General features: G+C 50.6%; 3 protein-coding genes across 3 annotated transcripts; all 3 read left to right on the top strand.

Annotated features, from left to right (window-relative positions):
• The first annotated feature begins 37 nt into the window (after positions 1 to 37).
• Positions 38 to 464, top strand: M430DRAFT_220938 (hypothetical protein). Its single transcript, XM_024864632.1, has one exon. The coding sequence runs from the start codon at positions 203 to 205 to the stop codon at positions 419 to 421; it is 219 nt and encodes a 72-aa protein (XP_024722241.1). The 5' UTR covers positions 38 to 202; the 3' UTR covers positions 422 to 464.
• A 1,884-nt stretch (positions 465 to 2,348) lies between these two features.
• Positions 2,349 to 6,936, top strand: M430DRAFT_98706 (hypothetical protein; the record flags this gene model as incomplete). Its single annotated transcript, XM_024870140.1, has 3 exons — positions 2,349 to 2,792; positions 2,842 to 6,002; positions 6,057 to 6,936. The coding sequence occupies 3 exons, from the start codon at positions 2,349 to 2,351 to the stop codon at positions 6,934 to 6,936; spliced, it is 4,485 nt and encodes a 1,494-aa protein (XP_024722240.1).
• Positions 6,937 to 7,843: 907 nt separating this feature from the next.
• On the top strand, positions 7,844 to 14,250 carry M430DRAFT_26603 (hypothetical protein; the record flags this gene model as incomplete). Its single annotated transcript, XM_024865426.1, has 5 exons — positions 7,844 to 7,890; positions 7,983 to 8,297; positions 8,345 to 11,926; positions 11,972 to 13,946; positions 14,083 to 14,250. 5 exons carry the CDS (start codon positions 7,844 to 7,846, stop codon positions 14,248 to 14,250), a joined length of 6,087 nt encoding a protein of 2,028 aa, XP_024722239.1.
• Positions 14,251 to 14,772: the final 522 nt, after the last annotated feature.

Raw genomic sequence — 14,772 nt, 5'->3', positions numbered from 1 at the left:
CTCACACATTCACGATATCGCGACGCGCCATCGCGCCTAATCACGTGATATGCCAAGCGCCCGGTCCCATTGATTAAAATGGAATCGAGCGAAGAACTTTTAAAGAACTTTTTTCTTTTTTTAAGAGAAGCCATTTTGCCGGTGATAACGCTCCGTAATCGAGTTTTACTTTCATCAGACTCCGGAGCGAATTGATGGGCTGATGTGCCGGCGGCAGTTGGGCAACGTCTCACTTTTGTGGTTACGACGGCTCGCCCATGGCCCAGGGGCGAGAGCAGATATGAAAGGGTCTGTCGTCAGGGCTTTACCTCTCACGTCACAAGCGATAAGATGGCGGGTAAGTAGGCAGGTAAGCTATGTCCTGTGCACGGCATATACTACCCATATAGGAAGAGGAGGAAGAAAAGGCGTAGAAGTATAAATAAAAGCATAAAAATAAGACGGGTGGATTGGGCGGATTGTCGTCGAAACATAGAGGAAGGCCGACGCTGTAATCATAATAATATAATCAATCCATCATCATCCATGATCCGCAGGGCCTGCGGTAGTTGCAACTTGGACCCTGTGGATTTATGGAGCCTCGCGCAATCCCGAATCCACAGGCATCACGCCCCCTCGATCCGCGATCCCCGTCCGGGGAGGTGAAGCAATAAGGAGCGAGTCGAGGAGCGAGGCGAGGAGAGAGCTGTGGCAGAGTAGTTGATAGATATCGTCGTATCGTACTGTAGTATCTATCGTCTTGTACGAAAGTAACGGAATCGTAGTCCCCTATAGCACGCATCGAGTAGGTAGTCAATCACACACAGGAGGTTGGGAGTGCTGACTTAGATGCTCGTCAATCGACATCTCGTATTGCCTCTTGCGGCCAAGGCCCCATTGCGCAGCTCCGTACTCTGTAACTGCGCCAGGCCCATACGTCGACAAGTACATGGAGTCATGGGCATGCCGGGCCGGGTCCCTCGCAGATCGGGTTCTGGCATATCGCGACTGGAATCTTTTAGGGCGCGTCCATTATTGGCTGATTCGCTGCGCCGGAGAGATGATGTGCAGTGCAGTATCTAGAGACACTGGTGTACATGCGCAGGATCTGAGGAGGAGGAAGCGAAAGGGCGATGTGAGGAGGGAGGAGGGAGAAGAGACGGGAGAAGGGGAAGGAGGGCTTCACTGATTGATTATACCTAATAATGAACGAAATCCGTGCGGTAATCCATCCATCATCCATCCCGCCCAGCCAGCCCCCCATCATCACCGGCCTCAGCCTCTCTCTTCATAAGCGGAGATCCTTGGGGACTTGGCGAAGGGAGGGAGGGCAAGGGGAAGCACGGAGGCATATGTATTGGACCCGGGCCCCTGGGTTATTCAGTGATGATGGCTTTCGCTGGAAGCTCGAAGGTTATTATTGTTTACGCTGTCCCCGATAACCAATTTCCACATCGAAGACGACTGACGGCTCTGCCTCGCATCCGGTCCCCCTTTGCACCCGATACCGAGAGACGGCGATACGGCCCATATATAAGGTATATATATATATATAGCGATAGACCGCGTGCAGTAGGTAATACGGCTCACCCGATCACTGGGCTGGGAATTCTGGGACAGCCTCCCCAATTACCCTCATTCGCTCGGGCCTTTTCATCTAAATTTACAGGACCGCCCCCCCCCCCCCCCGAAAAAGCGCAACGCAACGACAAAAAGAAAAAACACTTGCTACCGGCTACCAGCCCTGACTAAGCCCACTCTCCACTTGGCCTGTGGTGGCACCGTGGCATGTTCTACCGCCGTGAAGACTAAAAGTCCTTGTTCTATCTATCCGTTCAATAACTCCTGCACCCCTTCTCCTCCTCCTCTCCCTCCTCCTCCCCGCCAACCACCTCCCCCCCCTCCGCCGTCTTATCGTCCATCCCTCAACTCCGCGAGGACTCGCATCGGCCCTCAATTGCTCTCGCAGCCTCTTGTCCTCGGGAGACCTCGGCGCTGTATTGCTCTGCTCCCCTTCGTCCATAACTATCCTTCCCGGCCCTTCCGTGTTATCCACCTAAGCGACCCGCCCTCCCCCTACCTCCCCCTACGGAGGACGGCGGACATAGGAGAACAACCTTCTGTCGACTCTTTTCTGCCTGCGACGGCTGCGGATTCCAACAGTTGCGGACACATACACGAACATCCAGATCTTATCGATCAGTCAATCATCCACCCTCCCTCGATCATCGCCTTGGCCCCCGCCCCGGCGTCGCTGCTTTGCACGGAGGCTGGAGGAAGATCTTCAACACGCCGGGCGCTGCCCCGTCCGATAAGTCCCTCAAGGCTTTCCTGGTACATAGCCCATCATGGCTCACGACCCATCGACCATGGAGGAGAGCGAGGAAGCGCCTGTCCCGACGAATCCCACCAAGAGACTACGATGGGCGACGCAATACAAGAAGGGGAAGAGCGGGACCCGAAAACGTCATTCCATCCTGGACCGCCTGCATCACCGAGCATCGCAGAGTAGCGAGAAGAAGAGGGAATCAGCAGGATCTATGGGTACTGATCTTGGTGCTGTCCCGGAACAACCAGAGTTTGACGAGCACGATGCACCGGACGACAGGGACAATCAGGGGCCGAGAAAGGTCTTCTTCAATATCCCCTTACCGCCCGAAGCGGTCGACGAGAATGGCCTTCCCCTCAAACACTACCGGAGAAACAAGATTCGGACTGCCAAGTACACTCCCCTGAGTTTCGTACCGAAGAACTTGTACTACCAGTTCCATAACATTGCCAACATCTACTTCTTGTTCTTGATTATCCTCACGGTACGTCTCGTAGATCATTATCAATGCACTTTGCTGATGGGATCCTCAGATTTTCAGCATCTTCGGAGCTTCAAACCCAGGTCTGAACGCAGTTCCGTTGATCGTCATTGTCTTTATCACGGCAGTGAAGGACGCGATCGAAGATTATCGGAGGACCATCCTCGACAACGATTTGAACAACTCGCCAGTGCATCGACTAGTAGATTGGAACAACGTCAATGTCAGCGCCGATGATGTCTCGTTATGGAGGAGGTTCAAGAAAGCAACTACTCGGCTCATGGTGAGGATGTATAAGTCGCTAAGCAAAAAGAAGGAACTTCCAGGAACGGAATATGCAGAGCGGGCTCACGATGAGCCACGGGGATCCTATGATTCAGTGGCAGCCAGGAGGCAATCTGGTATGATGGCGGACCAACGAGCATCTTTCATGTCCGTACGGGAGGATATTCAGATGACCCCGGTTCCTTCTCCATTGCCTCGCGACGACGGCCTCATGGTGCCAGACCGCCCTACATCCGCCTTCTCCTACGAGAGGGGCGGCGAGCACGCGCCAATCCACAAGGACTTTGGAAGCCTCATAAACCCGAACTTGCCTGTGACCGGGAAACCTCGATTCCATCAAGATTATTGGAAGAATGTTCAAGTTGGTGACTTTGTTCGAATCTACAACGACGATCAAATACCGGCTGACGTGGTCATTCTCTCAACATCTGATCCCGATGGTGCCTGCTACGTTGAGACGAAGAACCTGGATGGAGAGACAAATTTGAAGGTCCGCCATGCGCTTCGAAGTGGCCGCAAGATCAAGCACGCCCGTGACTGTGAGCGAACGGAGTTTGTCATAGAAAGTGAACCCCCTCAGCCCAACCTCTATCAATACAGTGCGGTTGCCCGCTGGAATCAGCAGAACCCGCGGTTTCCTAACGAGAAGGGCCAGGAGATGGCCGAACCCATCTCCATCAACAATCTGCTTCTCCGTGGCTGCAATTTGAGAAATACGGACTGGGTCCTCGGTGTGGTCATCTTCACCGGCTTTGACACCAAAATCATGATGAACTCCGGAATCACACCCACCAAACGGTCCCGCATTGCCCGAGAGCTCAACTGGAACGTATTCTACAACTTCATTGTTCTCCTCCTCATGTGCTTCGTTTCGGGTCTCGTGGAAGGCATCGCCTGGTCGGAGGGCAACCACTCTTTGAACTATTTCGAATTCGGCTCTATTGGTGGCGATGCTGCCCTAGACGGGTTCATCACCTTTTGGGCAGCAGTTATCTTGTTCCAAAACATGGTGCCTATTTCATTGTACATCTCCCTCGAAATTATCAAGACTTGCCAGGCATTCTTCATCTACAGCGACACAGAGATGTACTACGATAAGATTGATTACCCCTGCACCCCCAAATCATGGAACATTTCCGATGACCTGGGTCAAATCGAGTACATCTTCTCTGACAAAACCGGAACACTGACACAGAATGTGATGGAGTTCAAGAAGGCCACCGTCAACGGCGTTCCTTACGGGGAAGCTTACACCGAAGCACAGGCGGGTATGCAGAAACGACAAGGTATCGATGTTGACAAAGAAGGCGCCAGGATCCAGGAAGAGATCGCGCAAGCGCGTGCAAAAATGTTGGTCGACCTTCGCGCGATTTCCAATAATCCATACCTACATGACGAGGACTTGACGTTCATTGCTCCTGATTTCGTCACCGATCTCGCCGGGGCATCTGGCTTGGAGCAACAGGAAGCTAACGAGCAATTCATGCTCGCTCTCGCGCTCTGCCATACTGTCATATCTGAGACCGTGCCGGGCGATCCCCCACGGATTGAGTTCAAGGCGCAGTCCCCAGATGAAGCTGCCTTGGTTGCTACCGCTCGAGACCTGGGCTTCACGGTCTTGGGCCGTTCGTCAGATGGTATTCGGCTGAACGTGCTAGGTGAGGAAAGGACATACACTGTCCTCAATACTCTGGAATTCAATTCAACGCGAAAACGAATGAGTGCGATCATCCGGATGCCCGACAATAGGATCATCCTCTTCTGCAAAGGTGCAGACAGCATAATCTACTCGCGCCTGGCTCCTGGAGAGCAACCCGAACTCAGGAGAGCCACAGCCGAACACCTGGAGATGTTTGCGCGAGAGGGGTTGAGAACCCTATGCATAGCCCAGAGAGAGCTCGGCGAAGCAGAGTATCAGAAATGGAACCATGAGCACGAGCTTGCCGCAGCCGCGATTCAAGACCGAGAAGACAAGTTGGAAGCAGTGTCCGATGCGATAGAACGTGATCTTACTTTGCTTGGAGGTACCGCCATTGAGGATCGTTTGCAAGAGGGTGTTCCCGACACGATCGCTCTCCTTGCCGAGGCCGGTATCAAGCTTTGGGTGCTGACTGGCGACAAAGTCGAGACCGCCATCAACATCGGATTTTCATGCAATCTTCTCAACAACGACATGGAGCTTATTGTTTTCAAAATCGAAGATGACCAGATCTCCACGGCCGAGGCAGAGCTGGACAAGCATCTGGCCCGGTTCAATTTGGCTGGGTCGGATGAGGATCTCAAGCGCGCTAGGAAGAATCACGCTCCACCTCCGCCAACTCATGCTATCGTCATTGACGGAGATTCACTTAAACTTGTCTTAGATGTCCAGCTTCGTCAAAAGTTCCTGTTACTGTGCAAAGAATGCAAGTCTGTTCTTTGCTGTCGAGTCAGCCCTGCTCAAAAGGCCGCTGTCGTTTCTATGGTAAAGAATGGCTTGGATGTGATGACATTATCCATTGGCGACGGAGCCAACGATGTTGCTATGATTCAAGAGGCCGATGTAGGAGTTGGTATTGCCGGAGAGGAAGGTCGACAAGCCGTCATGTCGTCGGATTATGCCATTGGGCAATTCCGTTTCCTTCAAAGACTGGTGCTTGTGCACGGTCGCTGGTCGTATCGGAGATTGGCAGAGTCCATTGCAAATTTCTTCTACAAGAACGTGATATGGACCTTCACCATCTTCTGGTACCAAATCTATTGCGATTTCGACATGACATACCTCTACGACTACACGTATATCCTGCTTTTCAACTTGGCTTTCACTTCCGTCCCGGTCATTTTCATGGGTGTCTTGGACCAAGATGTCAGCGACAAGGTATCTCTAGCAGTGCCTCAACTTTACCGACGCGGAATCGAGCGGAAGGAGTGGACACAACCCAAATTCTGGTCAGTAACTGCTGTTTCAATCATATTGAACTCATAATGCTAACAAGGCCCAAGGCTCTACATGATCGATGGACTCTATCAGTCCATAATATGCTTCTACATGGCATATCTTCTCTTCCGACCAGCAAACTTCGTTACCGAGGACGGCTTGGGTCTCGATGACCGAGAGCGATTTGGTACCTATATCGCTCCAGCCGCCGTCGTCTCCATCAACATCTATATTCTATTAAACACCTATAGATGGGATTGGCTCATGGTGCTTCTCGTATCCATAAGTATATTGCTTGTCTGGTTCTGGACTGGCATCTACTCGTCATTCAGCTCCTCTGAATATTTCTACAAAGCTGCCGCCGAAGTCTTTGGCCAACCAACGTTCTGGGCGGTGACATGTCTATCTGTCATCCTTTCACTTCTTCCCCGATTCGTCATCAAGGTCGTCCAGAAAGTCTACTTCCCATACGATGTCGACATCATTCGCGAACAAGTTCGTCAAGGGAAGTTTGACTACCTTGATGGAGGGGATACGATCGATACGATTTCGAAAGGTTTTACCACCGATTCCGATATCGCGAAAACGAGTAAGCACACCCACTACCTGAGTGTTGATGAAGACCAACGGCCTATTTACCCACCTTCAGTTGCCCCAACCCTAACACACAATCCTCGGAGTCACACTGGTAGCGATGGGTCGGATTTAACAGGCCAAATGTCTTTGGATCAGGGGTTCGAACAACCCTTGTCGTTCGTCGAACAGCCCCCCAACCCCCCTAGGGGCCATTCGATGGAGAAAGCAAGACAGTCTTTCGAGAGAGTGAGAGCTTCACTGGACCGGATTCGGCCGAGTTACGAGCAGAGCCATGATTTCACCTCAGCTGCTCGCTTGACCACAGTAGAGTCTAGCCAGTCGATCCCTCGGCCCGGGGGATACCCCTGACCTCCCATATTCAACCTCGGACCGCGATGCGTAGCGGATGGACTGTATTATACACCACCTTTTCTTTGTCAATCAACGAGATCTCATGAGGATTTGCATGAGCAATCTACGACCTTCTGTTTTCATGCATTTGTTATGCCGCATTGGCGTTTGGAGTTCGCAAATGGTTCGAATGAGGCTGGATTATGATCCAGCAGTTAAATCCCCATAAAAGGGAGCCTTTCTCATACTGTACTTGTTCATCTCTTATGAGACACTACTAGATTTCTTCTTGTTGAGTCTGTGATGGTGTTGCGAACAAATAACGGGCGGTGGCGGAAACAGGGTCGTGGGGCCTTTTTGTATATAAGGGTTGAAAATAGTGGAAACTATTAATCTAGCGACGCATGAAAGAACGAAATAAAATTGAAGATATAGTGAGGACCGAGTGAATGTGCTAAGTGCGGCCTGCAAATGTCAAGTCCCAGTGTACCGTAGGATATAGATCCCCTCTGATGCCCTGGTAGTCTCCGTATCACTGCGGCCTCGCGCGCGAGGCTAGGATTGCAGGGATTGGCGTGTACAACTATCGTAGTGTCGCGTACCCGAGACGAGCCATAATTTACTCCGGAGGGTAAAACCAAGGACGACTTCACCAAGTTCAACTGTCTTCAAAAGTCAATTTGCTGCCGGCCACTTTGGCAGCCTTTACGCGCTCGAGCCCTACCTAGCTAGCCATTTAGACTTTGACTTTGATCGTCTGCAAGTCTCGCTCTTTCTCGATCTCCAATTTAAAAACGAACACCTCTCAGCGACCTCCTTCACTCTCAGCAACAAACATCTGTTTGTGCCTCTTCTCTGTAGCTACATCTTGTTTCGCAAATTTAAATACTCGATGAGGCCCTTATAGGACACTATATGATCCGCCATGCGCGAGGAAGCAGAGATCATGGACGAGCTCCATGGTCTCGACGGGTACTCCCCTCCCCTTCCCTTCCTCAGTTCTTCTTATTGGCTTGCCCTCTTCAGCTTTAGTCAAGTAAAGACTCTGACATTGTATTCAATAGAGAGCTAAAAGGCTTCCCTCAAGACGCACATTGGTTCTGTCCGAGGCGAAATGATGATGACAATGCTGATTACGACTCCCCAAACGAAGCCGAAGAGGACATGAGCCCGGAGACAAAGCAGGAACTGATTCAGGATGCCAAGAGACGACATGAGATAGCATACAAGTACTCGCTCATTCTGGGATTAGCTCCTGAGATATCTGGGACTCTGCTGGACGACTATACTCGACGCTTGAACGAGTTGCTAACGACTTGTGACAAATGCGTTCGTAACTGGCATATGGGCCGCAAACCGTACCTCAAGGAACTGGCAGAGTAAGTGATTATGGCCAAAAGAATAAATCATCCACTCATGGTTGCAGACAATTCGACGATGACACGGTGGCAGAGCTCTCGAACAGGCTGAATGCCATTGATTTTCAGCGGCTTGACAATGGTCTCAAAGCAGGTGAAAAACTTCTGGCTGGGGTAGAAGTCCAACAACGCACCCAGGGACTCCTGGCGAAATATGACACCAAGGCCCTCCTAGCTTTGTACGAAGCTTTGTGCTGTATAGATTACCATAAATCGGAAGAGAGGCTCTCGGCACACTTCAACTATGTCTTCGAACAAGTCCAGAACAGAAAGGTGCTTAGGATTGGCGATATCCTCCCAGCTATGGCCCGTTTTCTCTTCGATAGTGATCAATACCGGCTGCGATTCGCAGTATGCGCATGGCAGAAGATGACCATCAATCTTACAACTGAAACCTTCGACTGGGTTGTGCATGACGTTCTCTCCGAAGCCATCATCGCAGTTTCCCAGCCCACTGCCACACCTGCCGATATACAGAGGTTTTGGAACGGCTTCCTCCTTATGTTGGATAAAATGGATGAGGGTTTAATCACACATTCTCTCAAAGGATTGGAAGTTCAACCCAACATTTATCAGTTGGTACTTCATCATCTTCCATCTGGCTCCGAGGAGGTCGTCACTTTACTTATTGAAGCACTTCGACACCTTCTCAAGAAATCGCCGACGAATTTCTGGGAGGCCATGGGTACAATATCGCCTGCCACTGTTGCAGAGCAGATTTTTGCCAGCCCTGGATTCGAGAAGTTGCTTGCCAATTTGCAAGAATTCAAGCAAGATGAGTCGTCGCCTGCTACCGCTTGGATACCAGAATTCATTGCTTCCCTTCCTGCAGTCCACCAACATGACGCGTGCCGTTCGTTACTCTACAACCTATTAGAACGTCTACAAACTGCCAAACTCTCTGAGAACGCCAGATTCGCATGTTGTCGTGCTGGTCTTGGTGCCCTATCCACTACTTTGGGTACGTTTGTTAAGTCAGACTATGTAATCAAGCCGTCAACGTCCTTAATTGTCATAAACGATATAATGGGCCTTGTGAATACGTACAAAAATACCATTACTGGATGCGCCAATCTGACTGATTCCGACGACAATCATCGCGAGTTGAAGCGACTTGGCATGCTGGTCATCCAAGATGCGCTCGCACTTGATTGTAAAGCGCTGAGTGCGGAATATTTTGCACTTGCAAATGGAACGCCAATTCAGCGCGGCGGCCGAAGTCATTCCCAATCAGTGTGGCAAGCTACCCTAGATATCTTCCGGCCAGGAAATGTTGACCTGGCGAAGAGCATTCTAGCTGCCACATCGGCCCTCGTAGGTCTTGACGAGCTATTACCAATGGACAGAAAGAAACCCGACTTGCCCAAGGATCACATCCAGTACAACGAAAGCTTCAGGCAGCTCAATGACAATATCTCGCGAGTGTTTGAGCGTTTGAGTGACTTCGAACCCTCAGACCTTCGCCAGATGTACCAAACTCCCCAGACGGGTCGCCCGCTGTTTGCTGCTCTCCTCTCCGCAGACCAGGCGGTTTATGAAGCTACTGTGGCAGTCGTCAAGACCATGACTGGCCACAGTACCAAGCAGGATGCATTTTCAAAAATATTGGAGGAAGCGTTCTCGCTGACTTTGAGCTCGATGACGTGGGCCGTCAGTCGAATCATCAAGGCTCGTACTTTTTCGCCTGTGCCATACATGCTCAAGATTGGGAACGACATGCTGGATGCACTCTGTGGAAACACGGGAATCTTGCGGATCCGCTCTAACTTGACAAGCTCAGAGCAAAATGCAGTCACGGCATGGTGGGCAGTCCAATGGCGAGCTTTAGACGTGGTCTTTGCTACAACTGAAAATTGGGCTCCGCGGGTAAACCATTCAACAGCATATATGCAGGAATTCTGCCGCGACGCTATGGATTATGCGGAAGCTCTATTTGACCAACATAGCATTATTGCTTCTGTCTTGAGTGAATCGAGCCCGGCGGAAGATAACCAGGCATCCATTCACTCGGGGTCCTCAAAGCAGTCCATCAGAAGGGTCCTAGAGGTAATCTGCCACAACGTCAATGGCCTGACAATGATGCTCAGGTTGAGGGATGCATACCTTATCAGTATCATCACACGTCTGTTGAGCAAACTTCTTCGATGCCTTGGAGAGTATGAGCTGGAGATTGATGAGTTCGCTTCGGACTACATCAAGAATGCCTGCAAGCGAGAGAACGAGCCCAATTTCAAGAGAACAAACTTGACGAATCAGCAGAAGGCAGAGCTTCAAAGAGCTTTGGACGAGCATCAAGGCGTTGAAATCATAGAGATGCCTACACCTGTCGTTGCCAAAAAGCAATCCACTATTGACTCCTGGTCGAAGTCAGCAGGGGGGAAGAGATACGAGCCTACGCTACCAGCCAAAAGTCATGCTTTGACCCTGTCTTCAGACAAGCATAAGGCTATCATTGACAAAATAAAGGCGACTTCCACGAAAACGGCGGAAAATAACCAACAGTTCCTTCAAAATCGTCGCAAGGCAGAGGAAGAAAGGAAGCGCCTAAATGCCGAAGCCATAGCTAAGGCTAAAGCGCTCCGAGGCCCTTCAGCATTAGTCCGCGGAGAAGGGTCTGGACTTAAAGACATCGGCGGCGTAGCTGGGAAAGACCATGCACCAGTGCGCAGTGAGATCATGGTCGGCTCATCAGATGAAGATTCGGACGATGATGATGATGAAGATGAGACGAACGCTCTTGTCAAGAAGCGAAAGGAGGCATCCAAAAAGGTCACGGAGTACGAGGAGAGCCGGCGTCGTGCCTTGATGCAACAGCAGCAAGGTCCAGTACGCAAGACCAAAGTGCAACGATCAGCCAAGGATCTCCGTGCTCGTGTAGAACCCAACATGGACAGATTATACCTCGAGATACTGAATTGGGATATTTTCCATGCTGGCGACGATCCGCCAAGCAACAACGAGTGCAGAAGAATCGCGAATCAGTTCCTGGATCTTGACCTCTATAAGAAGACCTTTGGCCCTTTGCTCATATCTGAGGTATGGCGCTCCCTAGTAGCCGCAAAGGACGAGAATACTTTCAAGCCGGTTGAGATCAAAGTCCTGAATCGTCTTTCCGTGGATAAATTCATGGAAGTGAGCACAAACATGCCCATATCAGCCAATCGAGAACTCAAAATGTCTGAACGAGACATTGTACTCCTGTCAAGGAGCCCGGATCCACTGAACGACGAGCAAGAACCGCACTGCTTAGCTCGCGTGGATAGAACCACTCGCAAGAAAGAAGTACTGGAGGTCACGTATCGTGTCAGCAGAGAAATCAGCCCTACCTTTCTTCAGTGTCTCGTCCCGAATGGCAAAATCCATGCTGTGAAGATTACCGATATGACAACAACACAACGCGAGTTCGCCGCCCTAAGTAGTTTGGAGTATTACGATTTGTGCAATGAAGTCCTCGAAGCAAAGCCTTCACCAATTCAGAAGTACTCTGAGGACAAGATCTCTCAGATGTCGTCCAAATACAACCTAAACAGAGGACAGGCTCAGGCAATCTTGTCTGCTAATGATAATGATGGGTTCACTTTAATCCAAGGGTAAGTTCGTCAACGTTTTATTGTTTGATAGCTTACAATTTGTAGACCTCCTGGATCTGGCAAGACCAAAACCATCATCGCCATGGTCGGCGCTCTCCTAACTCGAACGTTACAGCAACAACACGAGGATCAAAACCGGGCCAGGCCTCAAGTCCAAGCCTCGGGTAACCCCAAACCCCCGGCTCCAATCCCAAAGAAGAAACTCCTTATATGTGCACCCAGTAATGCTGCAGTTGATGAGCTGGTTGTACGATTGAAGGAGGGCATCCAGCCTCTCAATGGCCCCTTACAAAAGATCAACGTAATCCGCATAGGTAGAAGCGACGCTATCAACACAAGTGTTAAGGACGTCATGTTAGACGAGCTGGTCCGGATGAAACTTGAAGGTGATGACGGCGAAAAGAACAAGCTCTTACAGGATAGGGACAAGCTACATCAGGAGGCTGCTAAAATCAAAGAGCGCTTGAACGCGCTGAGACCTCAAATGGATGCAGCTCGCGCCAGCGGTGACAAATCACAGGAGCTCCAACTACAGCGGGAGTTTGATCAGCTGAAGCGGAACCAAGCGCATATTGGTAATAAGATTGATGAGGATAAGGAGAGTGGAAACACTGTGACCCGTCAGAATGAGATCAACCGTCGTCGATTCCAACAGGAGATCATCGACGGGGCACATGTGTTGTGTTCGACCCTCAGTGGCAGTGGCCATGACATGTTTAGGAACTTGAACGTCGAATTCGAGACTGTCATCATTGATGAAGCAGCCCAATGCATTGAGCTCAGTGCTCTGATTCCGCTCAAGTACGGATGCTCCAAGTGTATACTTGTTGGAGATCCTGAGCAGCTGCCACCGACAGTCCTATCAAGATCTGCGCAGAGCTTTGGATACGAACAGTCTCTTTTTGTTCGCATGCAACGCAATCACCCTAAAGATGTCCATCTTCTTGATACACAATACCGCATGCACCCCGAGATCAGTTCGTTCCCAAGCCAGCAATTCTACCACGGTAGATTGGTTGATGGTGACGGTATGGCTCAGCTGCGGCAAAAGCCATGGCACGCGAGTACGATTTTCGGGCCATACCGGTTTTTTGATGTTGAAGGTGTCCAGTCTAAGGAGGCCCGGGGCCACTCATTTATCAACATTCCTGAACTCAATGCTGCGATTCGACTATACGAGAGACTGAAAGCTGACTACAGGTCATATGACTTCAAGGGCAAGATTGGGATCATAACCAGCTACAAAGCCCAACTGAATGAGCTGAAGTCACGATTTGCCCAGAAGTATGGAGATGCTATTTTCGAGGAGATCGAGTTCAACACTACCGACGCCTTCCAAGGACGTGAACGTGAGATTATTATATTCTCTTGTGTCAGAGCAAAGGCCACTGGAGGAATCGGTTTCCTTGGTGACATCAGACGAATGAACGTTGGTCTCACGCGTGCCAAATCATCCCTGTGGGTCCTCGGAGACTCGAGATCGTTGCAACAAGGAGAATTCTGGAATAGGCTCATCGAAGATGCGAAAAGCCGTGATAGATACACTAGCGGTGATATCATGGCACTGTTGTCAAAGCCAACGAGTCGGGTTCAGCAAGCCTTGCCACCTGCAACCATTTCAAGCGGTAACGAATCTCAGCCAGCCCCGCTCCAGCTAGAGCCGGCTTCTGATAGCAAAGCGTATCCCTCTCGAGTTAAAGCAGAGGACAGCGACGTGGAGATGCTCGATGTACCGCCTAGTGCATCGAGCTCCAGAAAGTCATCCATTGGTGGAAGCAGCACGATGTCTGTTGGAACCAAGTCGGACTCCAATCCATCTCGAAATCCTGCCATCAAGCAGGAGTCGATGAAATCACCTCTGGGTAGCGAGAATGAGCCGACCAAACCGCAGTCTCGAGATCAGGCAGTCAAGCAAGAGCGAAAACCTTCTGCTGGAGGAATGTCTGTATTCGGAATCAATCAGCACGGCAAGCGGCCCAGAGAAGCAACAAGCAAAGACGAGGATGTGTCGACGAAAAAGGTAGGCTCCTCTTGCTCCGTATACTTTCGCTGTAGCTGTGTTACTATCAAACTCGGTGATTGAGATGAGACAGTGCTGTCAAACGGCTGAGTGTGGTTTTGAGTAGTTCAAGGCAAGATTGGCTGACATCTTACAGGCACACCCCCTGAAGAACGAGAAGGTTCCAGACCTTGACGCCGCGCTGGCTGCACACCAGGCCGCCAAGCCGCCTCCTCCCTCACGACCGGCCGGGGTGATGCCGCCACGGAAGAAAGCGCCTGCCGATCCGTTCATTCAACGCAAACCCCCCAGGCGAAAGGGATGAACATTTCAGGATGGGAGTTGGAAGGAAAACCGATATGAGACGTGGGATGATAAATATAATAATGGAGTTCAGGGAAGACATGGGATCACCATCACGGCAGCATTGCAGGCGTCTCACACGAGAGGTATATATATGCGGTTCAGGACCTTTGCATAGAGACATAGAAACGTAGAGTGTAGTGGTATATCGGTACCTACCATAGGGATGGATGAGCATGTTTGGACGGGCTGCGATGGGCTCTCCGGAATAGACATCGCGAATCCACACTCCACCTAGGACCTACTACTCCGTACTGTAGATACAGAGCAGAGTAGTAGATTGATCCCCGGTACCGTATCTGAGAGGGCGAGCAGGACGTGCACAGCGTGCTCCGTAAAGAATGCCTGTGAGTCCGTGACGGTGATCGCCGACCAGCCCCCGTCCAACCAAACAAACAAATCCACCCAATCTGATTGTGGGTGATAAGTGGTGATGTGATAAAATTGATAGAAGAAGTGATGATTGCGATGAGCGCGTCGCCTT

This window comes from Amorphotheca resinae (genome assembly GCF_003019875.1).
Source record: "Amorphotheca resinae ATCC 22711 unplaced genomic scaffold M430scaffold_4, whole genome shotgun sequence".
In the NCBI taxonomy this organism is placed as follows: Eukaryota; Fungi; Ascomycota; class Leotiomycetes; order Helotiales; family Amorphothecaceae; genus Amorphotheca; species Amorphotheca resinae.
Note: the sequence above shows the minus strand (reverse complement) of the source record. Positions and strands in the feature narration are given on the sequence as shown.